This window comes from Sinohyriopsis cumingii, chromosome 17, assembly GCF_028554795.1.
Source record: "Sinohyriopsis cumingii isolate HCF-2022 chromosome 17, ASM2855479v2, whole genome shotgun sequence".
NCBI lineage: Eukaryota > Metazoa > Mollusca > Bivalvia > Unionida > Unionidae > Sinohyriopsis > Sinohyriopsis cumingii.
In genome coordinates, this window is record NC_142977.1 from 91,541,937 (window position 1) to 91,555,784 (window position 13,848).

At 36.5% G+C, this 13,848-nt stretch overlaps 2 protein-coding genes across 2 annotated transcripts; both read left to right on the top strand.

Moving 5' to 3' along the window:
- Positions 1 to 6,383: 6,383 nt before the first annotated feature.
- LOC149779415 (heat shock 70 kDa protein 12B-like) lies at positions 6,384 to 9,387 on the top strand. The gene is made up of 4 exons (XM_089938616.1): positions 6,384 to 6,501; positions 7,380 to 7,598; positions 8,237 to 8,372; positions 8,947 to 9,387. The coding sequence occupies exons 1-4, from the start codon at positions 6,481 to 6,483 to the stop codon at positions 9,246 to 9,248; spliced, it is 678 nt and encodes a 225-aa protein (XP_089794742.1). The 5' UTR covers positions 6,384 to 6,480; the 3' UTR covers positions 9,249 to 9,387.
- LOC149779416 (heat shock 70 kDa protein 12A-like) lies at positions 9,287 to 9,856 on the top strand. The gene has a single exon (XM_089938427.1). The coding sequence runs from the start codon at positions 9,287 to 9,289 to the stop codon at positions 9,854 to 9,856; it is 570 nt and encodes a 189-aa protein (XP_089794553.1).
- Positions 9,857 to 13,848: the final 3,992 nt, after the last annotated feature.

Here is a 13,848-nt window from a genome sequence, read left to right on the forward strand (position 1 = left end):
CATGGAATGCTTTTCGCCTAGTTTCTACAAACTTCCTCGGAAATATTAGGGCAGAAAACTATAAGGAACTAGTAGAAGACATGTTGATGAAGTATAAGAAACTTGGCTGCAATATGTCTCTAAAGATTCACTTCCTTCATTCCCATTTGGATTTCTTTCCTAGCAACTGTGGTATTGTTAGTGATGAACACGGCGAACGTTTTCATCAAGATATCGCAACAATGGAACAAAGATACCAGGGAAAATGGTCCACTACAATGCTGGCTGACTACTGCTGGACACTCCTCAGAGATGCTCCCGAACAGCTGTACAAGAGACAGGTGAAGAAATCTAAGATGTAGTCAATGACTTGATTTTTTATAGGTAGGCTATTACAGTTGACCTTTTACTATTGGAATGCATTTCGTTACGTAAACATTAATTTCTTGCAGATTACAAAAAAACTAGAGCCAATTTTGCAATTTGACTGTCATATTCGTGTTCAGCACATAAAAATTGATAAGAATTGACTAATTTTATTTCAGTAACATGACTTTTGTAAAAATTTGTTGTCCAGTGTAATCTGGAAGACTTAGGTTGAGGTTCGGGTTGAGATATCTGTCGTTCTATTTGTTGCAGAGGTGGAGGAAGTTGATAGGACGGCTCTTGCTCAGGTGGCGACTAGGGAGGTGGTAACTCTTGAGGCTGCGATTGGTATTGTCTTACGTCTTTATTATAAAGTCCTTGTATTTCCCTTACAAATCCCGTAAATTTTGGATCATCATTTCTGGCTTGTTTTTTGATGTAGTATACACGATATATCCACTTGATGAAATTATCGTTGTTTATGGTAGCATGCTCTGATTTTAAATTCTTGCCTTTTTGAGCAGGTAAATGGTTTTCTTTAATTTCTTTGAGTTGCTTAATAACACCTTCGTTAAATTTTGCAATCAATTTAAAATTTTCTTTTATTGGTTTAGATTTAGGTGCAAATTCTTTTATCACGTCGGCAACTTCAGTACGAATTTTACCAATACCTTCAAGGGGGGTCAGGAGTGGCCGAGTGGTCTAAAGCGCTGTCCGTCACGGATCACTGCCATCTCACCTCTGTCTGCTTGGGTTCGAGTCCAAGGCTCGGCAAATGTGGATATGTGAGAAAGCTTGCCGGTAGCTTCTCGTGGGTCGGTGGTTCTTTCTGGGGTTTTCCCGGTTCTTCCTCCACCATTAATACTGGCCGCCATGTATAGCCTATCTTGTGCTGAAAAATGGCGTTAAACCCTATAACAACAACAACAACCAATACCTTCAAGTATTTCTTCATCGACAGGTGGAGGTTGAGCTGCAGCTATTTTACCTGGAAGTTCTCTTAAAATATTCTCTGTTTCCTTAGTTTGTCTTGCCGTTTGTATCGTGGATCTAGCTGTGTCTATTAATGGACGCAAGAGCTATCAGTAACAGGTTTAAATAACTGTTCTGTACCCTCTACAAATTCAACTTGTGTTTCTTGACGTTCTTGATGATTTTGTCTTACAGAATCACGAACAGGAAGAATTTTTTTATTGCTTCTAGTTACTCTCGTGCTAATTTAGTAATATATGCTTCACCTAGGTTAGCCGTTATTGATATAATAATGATTTAATTTATAGCAGCATAGAGGGTTCTGTCTCAAACTTGGCACCGACGTGATCGCGTATTTTCCTGCGATTTTTCGCGATCTGAAAAAGGTATCAGCGATAGGCTGGGTAAATCAAATTAGAGCTTATTAAGTTCGTTGACAGGGTTGTCTTATACCAGATACAGAAACAATCGCGATTTTTTTTTTAATTTTTTTTTTTGGTTTTGTTGCGATTTTCGATGAAGGCTTATTTTGCGAAACGGAGAGTGAACCAATTAGAGGTTGTTCACCCTCTCTGCTGCTCAACTCGTTGTGATGTGATGGTACAGTCAGACTTGATACTATAGGTACTCTGGTTAAGGTGAAATCTACGGCGGTTAGAGAGCTTAAAGTAATCGGTTTTCTCATTGCAAGCTCTTTGCTCGGGCAGCAGTGGGTGAACCGAATTCAATATTTTGAAGTAAAGACGAAAACAAGACACCCTCGGTTAGAGTTGTACTCGTTAACGAAACCCAAATACGATTTTATATAAAGCATTGGCATTGAGTACACTCAATTCTGTGACGAATGTGACATCTCAAAATTTGAAACATGTAAATCCTACTTCTCCTAAACGGATGACATTACCAATATATATATATATATATATATATATATATATATATATATATATATATATATATATATATATATATATATATATAAACTTTCTTGTAAATATGGTGTTGTTCCTATATTATATTGACTACATTGACTACTTAATATTAAAATGGTGTTACTGACACGAGCTTTTCACAAAACCATCTTAGCCAGTTCTAAATGAAAATGCTTACGATTTTACTCCACTATGGTATTATAGTTGCCAGCTCGAAGACTTCATCATTTTTTATTCCTTTTTCATGGGTGGTGATACTGACATGGGGTTTTCACTAAAACACATATTGCAATATTTAATTACTTGTGAATGAAAGCAAGAGATCTAACCCTTAACATATCCAAACTAATGTGAAAGAGTTTTGAGAACCAAATCTAATTGACCGTGTGGCCAAATCAAAGGTCATTGCTTGCATATTTGCACTTCACTGAACTTTGAACACAGCGTCAACACTTTAGCGTTGTTTTTAATGTCAAAGGTCCTGGCCATACTAGTTTGTGCGCATGATAACAGAAACAAGCATGAAAATGAATTATTGTTAAACCCGGTTTGTTTTGAAGAATGCCGCTTAAAATTGTTACCCTCAACAAAAAAATATGAACCATACATTTAACGAAACCTAGCATGTGGGTATATCTTCACATTGTCTGAGGCAAAATCACTGACTTTCTATTCATGATATAGTCAAAAGCCATACCCCTCCAAAAAAATAAATAGTGTTTCACTTACAGGAATCTTTGTATGTTGGAGTTTCTCGAGAATACTTGAGATAGGTTCACTACTCAAACGTTTAATAAATAAAAAGGACTGAAAAACGTTTATATTGGGTTCCTGGAATTCCTTTTCAGCATGTAGATTACGAGTACGTTCGAATTACTCTTATTGTTAGAGTTATGTCCTTTTTTGTCGTGTCTGGTAGTATATAGTGTATAGTACAATATTATTTTCTCACCCATGCGACACAGAAATCTGTTTTGCTAACCTTACTTGTCTTATCTCAGTCTAGTCATCTCAGACCAATTGTCTCAGTCAATGTGTCCACGCGCTCAGAACTACTTTTAAAAAAAGAAACCCCGGTTGAATCAAGAATATACGTACACTATTTAATGACAAATAATGCACTTACCAGCCAGAAGTAATCATTTATCCGTCAACACATTAATCCATAAGCAAATTTCACTGTAGCACTTGCCATATTTCGTGGTCAGAAAAATAAATGTTCAAAGAATCCGTGAACTTGAAAGTTTAACACATAGTTATCCGCTAGAGTCCGTTTTTGGAGGGTCTATTATACACGGGGGTAATTTTACAATCAATATTAAGGACAGCACAAGTATGTCACACACAGTTTCACCTCCTCCAAAGAAAATAATAGTTATATACGATAGTGACACAGATCTCTAATTACCGATGAATAATCTAAAGAAAGATGTTACTCTTCGTTACAGATTGTACTAAGTATAACTAAGCAAAGATGAATAGCCAATATAGTTTTATTATTTACAATATAACTTTTCAAAATTGGAACTGATGAAAATAAAATATTTCTTGTAATAAATATTAATTATTGTCAATTTCATATAACATCCATATATTAAATTTAATAATACCTCATTATTATGCGACGTTTTATGTTATTTTTACCGCTCCGGTGGCCTAGTGGTTAGAGCGTCCGCCTCGGATGCAGGAGGTCGTGGGTTCGATCCCCGGCCGAGTCATACTAAAGATTTACAAAAATGGTACAAACAGCTGCCTCGCTTGGCGCCCAGTATTAAGAGGTTAGTGTTAGGACTGGTCGGTCCGGTGTCAGGATAATGTGACTGGGTGGGACATCATGCTACATGTCCGCGGCTTGATGCCCCAGTGCTAGACATCACTATAAAATGCCACATTGCAGACATCGTAGCGATATGACTGAAAAATTGTTAAAGGTACGTTAAAAATTCAAATCACATCACACATCACAACACACATGTTATTTTTCTTTGCTCACGCGTATAAACTGTGTACTTCGGACGGTCACACCACAGCCCTAATTAACAATTTATATTCATGCGCCACATGTAAACATTGGACGTGAAAACTAGTGAAGAATTCTTTTTACTTTAAAGGAAAATATTGGGTGAGAAAAATAATCTACGTTGGGGTTTGGACCGAGACAAGGAAATCTCAGTCGCGGATTTATATTATATGTCTCCCCACGAGGGCAAGCCTCGTGGTGAGACAAATAATATAAACCCTTGACTGAGCTTTCATTGTCTCGGTCCAAACCCCAACATAGATTCTATATGTCTCACTTGTCCAGATGGATTTTCATGAATCTTGGTACACTATATGCTCATCAGTAACATATAACCAGATTGACAAATAGCGTTGCTGCGGCAGTTTTTGTTGGAGTTGTTGCCCTTTTTGTTAGTGTATGACAAAATCTCTTTCCGCAGTCTTTTAATGAATTGTCGTGAAAAGATGCACATAGTAACAGATCTTTTGTGCTCCAGTGATTTTTGTTAGAGCTTTTGCCCTTTTTGACTTGCATCCTGATGCAGTGTGTAAAGAAATATTTAAATGCAACTGTTGTTATGAAATTTAATATATATTATCTTTACCATCAAAATACAAGCAAGCTCATAACTAATTGCGCGTACACTAGTTTTGAAGATTTCTATGCTTTCTTTAATGTATAGACCGCTCTCGTCGCCTAAGTAGTTGGAACGTCCGCCACGGATGCGGGAGGTCGCGGTTTCGAACTCCGGCCGAGTCATACCAAAGACTTATAGAAATGGTACTAACAGCTGCCTCACTTGGCGATCAGCATTAAGAAGTTCATATTAGGACTGGTCATCCTGGTGTCAGGATAATGTGACTGGGTGGGACATCAAGCTACATGTCTGCAGCATGATGCCCCGGTTCTAGACATCACTATAAACTGCCACAATGCAGACATCGTAGCGATATGTCTGAAAAATTTACAAAGCTACGTTAAAAATCAAAATCACACACACACACACACACACACACACACTGTTTAAGGTTTATGCACTCTCCTTGAACGCTATACCATATATTAGGGCCATCTGACTTCGAGTGGGCACATCGTTTACTATAATTAATATTAACTTATAAGAGTACCTATATGACATTATTATAATTACAAATATGTAAAACATATTTAATCAACTGTTCAAATAAGCAGGAGCAGCTGATGTTTCATTATAGTTTCTAACACTTCACCCAAAATAAAAAAGTGGGAAACATTTTAAAACTATTCTGAAACAACCCCTATAAATGTACATGAGAGCTCGTGCAGAGGTCTTTACACCATGGAGTTCATCTGTTCAATGCTTAATGGTCACTGAGGTAGTGGATGAATAACTTCCACTTAAGAACTACATCTTTAGTGGGCAATTCAAAATGAATTGCTCTTCTTTTTGACTTTGTAAATTATGAGTGAAGTTTTTAAGAAACAAAAGCAACTGCGTTTGGGGTGGCAAGTGGGGCGACCGTCCCAGGCCCCGCATGTGAAGGGGCCCCGCGCATCAGGCATATGGTCGTCCTTATGACCAAGACGTCGACGTTCAGAGTACGCTTGCAATTAAGCAAATTATTGTTCTTAATTCGTGTCTTCATGTTATTTGAAAAATGACAATAATATTCAGTTTATTAGGCCAAAGGCATTGTCGTCATGTTATTATTTCGATTAAAAAACCCGTTGTCCACAAACAGGATTTTTTTAAAATGAATAATGAAAAAACTAAATTCGTGCGCCAAATCGCGAAAGTTGATATAATCTAGACATAATCAGTGCTTGCAGTAGCATACCAATCGAGATACCGATACTCTGGCCCAGCGCAGTCATGGTCGGCCCTAGGCCCCGCGTACTCCTAACACCGCCTCTGTGTTGCTTATTCTAGCTGCCGTTTATTAACTATATATACCTATTTGTAATTACAGTTATATAGATTCCCCTGTGCTTCTTTAACGTCAGATGATCAAAATACATCGTGTAATGACCAAGAAGGTTACACTGACCTGAATTATAGAGGCATCTCCTTCATGCGGTGCCAGTAAGACGTGGGGGAGGCGGCTATATTTGAGCAAATTGTTCTAGCCTATTTTGTAAGAAAAAATAGTGAGAAATTTCCATTCCTTCGGTTACGATGCTGAGGACAAGTAAGCGGACCTAGTTGACAATGATGAACGTGAAGGATGGCACTGTTATTAGAGGTTCAAGATGAAACTTCATCGGCAAACAGTATGATCGCTCTCTCTTTCTCTACGTCTAAAAGAGAATGCAATTTTAAACTGAGTGTTACCTCTAAATGCTAATTATAACGAGATTTTAGCCATTTGTTTTCCTCTAACAGAATATCAAATAATAACATCATCATATTAATAACCACTCACTCGAGAGAATTCGAAAATTATTTCGTCCGTTTCATTTGTTTTTTCATCTACACCGACTTGAAATATGCAGTGAAGTTTTGAGATGATATGACGCATACATTTTTGCATTAACTCTTAAAGAAACAACTCTTGAAAACAGGAATTAGTCAAGTAATCTATACTTGGCAGGGTGAAATAACAAATAATTGTAATAATCTGGACAATTATTTTTAAAGTCATAGAGTGTTTGTAAGTGTGCATGATTTATAAAGTACTGTATTTTCACGATTAATCACCACTTACTTTTATAATACGAATTTCGTCCCCAATTAATCCCAAACTCTGCGACCATTAGACTGTGATGAACCTCTATTTTCATAAACGAAATAAGTTTCCTGCCGTGTATACAGTTAAAAAAGAAAAATGACTTTTCAACAAATGCTTGTGAAAAATTACAGATTTAAAGCATATAAAGAAAATTACGCGAGTGACTGGTGCACATTTATAATCTTCCATCCATCATTATAACCTACTCAGCTGGATGCTTTTGTTATTCGATAATGTAAAACTGGTGACGGAAACCTTTCTCCAATCAGTGGCGTATGACGTTTATTTTCTTCAAGGCATTTATCTGATTGAAACCGATGCCTTCATCGAGTTGTAATAGAACATATGGAATTTTAAATAATATCTATCAAGATATGTTCTTTACTTTTTTGAAACAAAACAATTTAATTTTACAATCAGAAAATCAGAAGAGAAATGAAGTTAAATGACGATCAAGGACATGGCATGCCCGCGATGAAAGTTTTCTCAGAGGCGATAAGGTATCTGAAAGATCATCTGTTGAAAAGTCTGCGGGACAAAGTTCCTGATACAAGGGATACAGACATTCACTGGGTCATAACCGTCCCTGCTATCTGGGATGATGGGGCGAAGCAGTTCATGAGGGAGGCCGGTAATGAGGTACCGTCTAGTATATGCAAGACATGATTTTGGTATTAAATACAAAACTCTGGAGAGATAACGAGCATATATCTCTATTTTGGTTTATCTGTCTTTCGTTTCCCTGTATAAATCAATTACCGCTAATCAGTCTTTATTTGTAACATCATACCCACAACTCGCTATGCGAGCATTGGAACTTCTCAGGTCTCTCCATCAACTTGGTCAACAATAGGCTGTTCAGTATTAAGGGGCAACAGGCCATTGTCTAGATGTTGACAATACACGAAATGAAATTATCATTGGGCGTTTTAACTTCGAGTATTAAATGTATACATATATTAAGTATTGTCTGAATTCAAGAAAGAAATGTGGAAACAATATTGATTTGAAGAAACATTTAATATCAGTATTTTTCATCTAGAATGTATTCATTGTCCAGAAAATCACAAAACAATCTCTTGGCTGTGAAATATAAATTCTTGATTGGCAATTATATGGTAATGTGACTGCATTATTACAATTCCACATTTTGAAATGTCATCTAGATCTCAGTGGTGTATGTGATATATGGAAATGTGTGTGTGTGTGTGTGTGTGTGTGTGTGTGTGTGTGTTATAATTGTTAAAAAATGCCATCCTATCTTTCGCATGTTTTAGGCAGGAATTCCAAACAATCAGTTGGATTTGGCTTTAGATCCTGAGGCTGCCGCTATCTACTGTAAATCCATCTCCGTGAAACTAGACAGATCTTCTTTTGAGCCGGGAACTCAATTCATCCTAGCTGATTTAGGGGGTGAAGCATATTTTCATTCTTTTTTTAAACAAATGTTTTTGATTGGCATAAAAACCGCACATCCTTTTATTCATTGAACTTAGGGGGAATCTTTCAGAGCGTTTGAAAAAAACAATGTTCGAGAGCATGTTTATTTTGTTATTTTTTGAATCCTCAGGATGTTAAACAGGAATACCGTTTGTTATGCACATAATAACGTAGCTTCGTATCAGAAGTTTATGTGGTGCCTTGCCAGTAGAAAATTAAATACAGTATATGCAAAGCAAATACTTTGTTGTCAACTAAGTAATGGAAAACTTAAATCTATTGACTAGGCAATGGGTGCATCTCTGGACATTTAGTATTCCAGTTTATATTTCCCGCACCAGTAGATCAGTTCTCTGGCTGTGAAATAATTAGTGATCCGATGTAGTTAAGTTTGCCAATTAAAATTTGTATTTGATGTATTTTTCATGTTCCATTGTATTGCATCATGGTATTAGTTTTTGCTAAGACATTTAAATGTTCATTGCCCTAGTCTCTTTCAATCAAGCTGACAGGTAATAGTTGATATCTTTATTTTTTGTATTCCTAGGTGGAACAGCAGATATGACCATCCATGAAGTCAGAGAATCTGGATGTTTGGCTGAGTTAAGTCCCCCTAGTGGCGGTCCATGGGGTGGAACAAAAGTAGACGCTGCTTTCAATAGAATGCTCGAAAATATATATGGGAAATCTATTGTTTCTTCTTTTAGGCAGAAAAGCAAAATTGACGACATTGACCTAAAGCGGGAATTCGAATTGAAAAAGAGGCGTTTTGCCGGTGGAGATAAAGTTCACTTTAAAGGTTTGAGAAAGCTTACCAAAAGCTTGAAAAAAAAAATGGTCAATCATTAGAAAACATATTATTGGGAACAGTTTATGAAGGGAAGGTGATGCAAAAGGCAGACAAGGTACATGTTGCAGGATCTGTAATGTTAGAACTGTTTGAGGATGTCAAAAAGAACATTATTCAACACATGAGGGAATTGTTATGGCAGCATCCTGAAGTCAACGTGATAATAATGGTCGGGGGATTTTCGGAATCGGATATTATCAAGATGGCTGTTCGCGAAGCTTTTCAAAACAAAACTGTAATCATTCCAGAGGATGCAAGACTTGCTGTGCTCAAAGGGGCAGTAATGTATAGGCGCAACACCTCAGTCATCATTTCCAGATCGATGCCTTTTACGTATGGCGTCAGCGTTGCCGTTCCTTTTGACGTTAACAAACATCCCGAAGCAAAGAAAGTGTACAAAGATGGTTATTACAAATGTGAAGATAACTTCAAGGTGTTTATCAGAGCTGGAGAAACCGTAATTCCTGGAAAGACCACCGTCCAACATATATGTAATGCTTCTACACTCAAGTACGCTAATGTCGAAATCTACGGACAAAATCAAAATGTCCTATATATGTCGATGAACCAGGATGCAGATGCATTGGCACAGTACAATTACAGTTGAATAACTCAAAATGTTTAGGGCTCCGACCCATTCAAATAACGATGTCTTTTAGAAGTACTGAGCTTGCTGTTCAAGCGGAGGAAGAAGGAACAAATAATGCTGTCATGGCAAAGTTCAATTTTCTAAATTGATAATGAACTCCAAAACTCATATTCAGAAGAAAATGTAAATTAAGCAAACTTGTTGTCCTGAACGATTCTGTGAAAATATGCAGTTATTTCAGATTTCCACCGCCACCGAAATTAAACAAAATGTATTCCTGAAAATGAGTCAGCCTAGTTCAGTTAAGAAATAAATGACTTCTGATTCATACAGATTCCAACATTTCAATTTTATTGTTGAAAAACAATCAGCTTATTGAATTATGTACAACAACAGTGTAATGCAGCGTGGACTTCTTATTGTTATATAAAACGGTTTTATGTTCTTCTACAGGGCGACAGCTCAGATTTCACAGTATATCCTCAAACTTTCACACATAAAACGAAAAAAATGCATAATCTAACAAGAATTCGGCAGAATGCAGTGTTTTCCGCGCTTTGCATGCCATAACCCTAAAATGCCATAACCACAAAAAGATATTTCCGCGGTACACACCAAAGTATACTGCAATTATTTTACTGACCAACTACTTAATCATCATTTGTGGTAGGGGAGATATGCATCGGGGGTGGGGTGCTAGGATTTTTTTGAAAAACAAACTTTCACTAAAATCATCAGTTGAAAAGTTCCTTACTCTGATTAATAGCGAAACAGCACCCTGTTTTATTATATTAATTATATTATTTGAAAAGAATATAGTTTGAGGTACAAAAACAAAAATCACAGATTTCGTCGCCCCCCCCCCCCCCCACAAAAAAAATGGCCAGCACTTTATAGCAAACGAATTTTGCTTTGGTTATATTATTTGCTGCAAACGTTGTCATCCAAACGCTTAACTAAAGTGGGATGATTCAGCTTGCACTATAGCTTACACCTATAATAGACACTGCTCTCATGAGAGAGAGAAACATACATACAGACAGACAGAGCGTGATAATACAAAATGGGACGTGTTGGCATTGAAGCATACAACCTGTTAGCTACCCGATTTATGTAATGGGCATGAAAAGTTTGAGTGAGATGCCAACACTCGGGCAAGATATTTATCAGAGAGACAGTAAGCATAAAACAAACTCTGACTCAGTAAGCAGAAAAAAATTTAGTGGACTAGAGAAATTACGTTAAATTCAACCAGAGAAAAACTGTTTTTCTAAAAATCATTAGATGTTTGTCCGTGTATAAAGTAATACGTGTATTTAACACATTAACATACTATAGTAAATACCAGATAAATGATGTTTTTTTAAAAACCGATATCATTGTTTATAATTTTCAAAATCAGTTTCTGACACATATATTTTGTAAAATAAATAAATAAATGTTCGAATTGGTTTGTCATGAAACTAAAAACATGATTTTAATAACATTACATTCGTTACACGAACTGCTCCGATAGCCTAGGGGTTAGAGCGTCCGCCTGGGACGCGGGAGGTCGTGACATAATTTGTCAGCGAAACAAAAACTAAAACCTGACTTGTGATAACGAATTTTGGAAACACATGAAAACTTCATATTCTCAAAAATTTTACTTTTTAACCAATCAAGCATAATCTACATATATCTTAATATAATCTGAATGCATTTTATTTCCAACAACCAAGATTTGAAATAACAAAGTGTAAAAAAATAAAAATAGAATCAATCCATAAAATTGCGAAATCTGCCGTCAATCTGCATATTCCATAAAAATATCCAAGTGTCGTCACCCTGCTTCGAAGGTTGCTCATTTATTAATAATGAAAATAATTGATATGTGCTTATGAAACAATTAACTCAAACGTATATATTTCAACAGAGTTAACTCAAACGTATATATTTCAACAGTGTTAACTCAAGATAAAAATGATTTAAAATACTTTTGAACATTCCTAAAATGACCAGAAAATCCATTCAGAATATCTGCATCTACATGCAAACATGAATACCAAAACTCACTTTTTTAAAAATCTAAAGTGGTTTTATTAAATTGTGCTAAGTTCAACAAGTTTTAAAATGTTTAAAGCAATAAATAATCACTGTAATTGCCTGAAAATTAAATTTAATGTTTTCTGTAAATTAATACAAAAAATACTTATTAAATTTCATGTCGATAAAATCAAACTGTGAAAACGGATATTAAAAAACTGGTGTTATAGCCTAGTTGCATTTGTATAATCTCTTAGTAATTTGGACACCAGTGTTAATTCTTTGCAAGCATGTATTCATGAAATAGCCGATTTTAAATTTCCCTTTAAAGTTTGAAGACCATTGAATGGCTTCGATCATGAAAATCTGTGGAATGGATATAGGTTTTTATGTACCTAGCAGCCAAACAAGATCTTATCCGCAACATGTACAAACTATACATTACAATTATGAGTTGGGGCCCCCAGTGACCGAGTGGTCTAAAGCGCTCTCCGTTACGGATCACTGCCATCTCACCTCTGTCTGCGTGGGTTCGAGTCCAGGATTCGGCCAATGTGGGTATGTGAGAATGCTTGCCAGCAGCTTCTCGTGGGTCGGTGGTTCTTCTCGGGGTTTTCCCGGGTTCTTCCTCCACATTAATACTGGCCACCATGCATAGCCTATCGTGTGCTGAAAAATGGCGTTAAACCCCACAACAACAGCAACAATTATGAGTCAGTTAAATAAGTTATGTTTCCTGTACAAATGCACATCATAATTATGACGGGATTGCACTAGTAGAAATAAAAATTGTGACTTGTACAAGCGCACATTAAATCATATCTTGTTAATCAGAATATCTACATCTACATGCAAACATGAATACCAAAACTCACTTTTTTAAAAATCTAAAGTGGTTTTATTAAATTGTGCTAAGTTCAACAAGTGACTTTTTTAAGTTAGATAATTGCTTTCAATACTCATTAATTTCTTTTTTATATCCGGATCAAAGGTCTTGTACTTGGTCTGAATTACAAATGGGCATTACAGTAACTACAGTTGATATCACCACATATGGATACCGACTGATGTTGGCAAGAGAATGTTTTAACCTGCAATAGACCGTTTTCCTTGCAGGAGAGGACTATATAAGGAAAAGACGTAACTCCTTTTGTATACATTTGTATCCGGTCATGTAAAACATTTATATATCAATATCTTAGTGCTGCTTGAGTTTTTGTTCTGTAGAATGCCGCCATGGAAATGTGCATGTACAAAGGAGGCATCACATACGAAGGTAGCGTAATAGTCAGTCTATTGTTGTTGTTGTTGTTATGGGGTTTAATGCCATTTGTCAGCACATGTTAGGCTATACATGGCGGCCAGTATTAATGGTGGAGGAAGAACCCGGGAAAACACCTAAAATAACCACCGACACCCCGAGAAGCTACTGGCAAGCTTTCTCACATACCCACATTGGCCGAATCCGAGACACGAACCCACGCAGACAGAGGTGAGATGGCAGTGATCCGTAACGGAGAGCGCTTGAAACCACTCGCCACTAAGTCAGACTAAAGTCTATTTAACTGGCATTAAAGAAATATGGGCTAAAACTATGGTCACACAGAACACCCAAGTGATGAAACGTTTGGACATATGTTATTCTTTTTGTTGAAAATTATATATAGTCTGACATGTGTTACTGACATTGTTGTGCTGAACGTTTTATTGGATAAGAGTCATCATCTTTGCAATTGCACCCCACCCCCAAGTATTTCCCGCTGGTTTAGTGGTAAAGAAACATACTGTATATTTACTGAAACGGTGAAAATGATTTTTTTTTTAAAAATCACAAATTGTATGCATGGTCCAATGCCACTACACGTCAAGATGTTATCGAGTTTTCAAAATAACTTAATAAACCGAAAAGCCACCTGCTGATTCTGAAAATTGGTCCTCATGGAAGTTTCGTACAAATATTTTTGTTAACCTTGAGTGGTATACTA

What these genes read in the sequence shown, in the direction of transcription:
- LOC149779415 (XM_089938616.1), top strand. Translation starts at nt 6,481, where the DNA reads ATGAAACTTCATCGGCAAACA. An exon ending in TGAGGGAGGCCGGTAATGAG is followed by an intron (nt 7,599 to 8,236) that starts GTACCGTCTAGT and finishes CGCATGTTTTAG; the next exon opens with GCAGGAATTCCAAACAATCA. An exon ending in CATCCTAGCTGATTTAGGGG is followed by an intron (nt 8,373 to 8,946) that starts GTGAAGCATATT and finishes TTGTATTCCTAG; the next exon opens with GTGGAACAGCAGATATGACC.
- LOC149779416 (XM_089938427.1), top strand. Translation starts at nt 9,287, where the DNA reads ATGCAAAAGGCAGACAAGGTACATGTTGCAGGATCTGTAATGTTAGAA.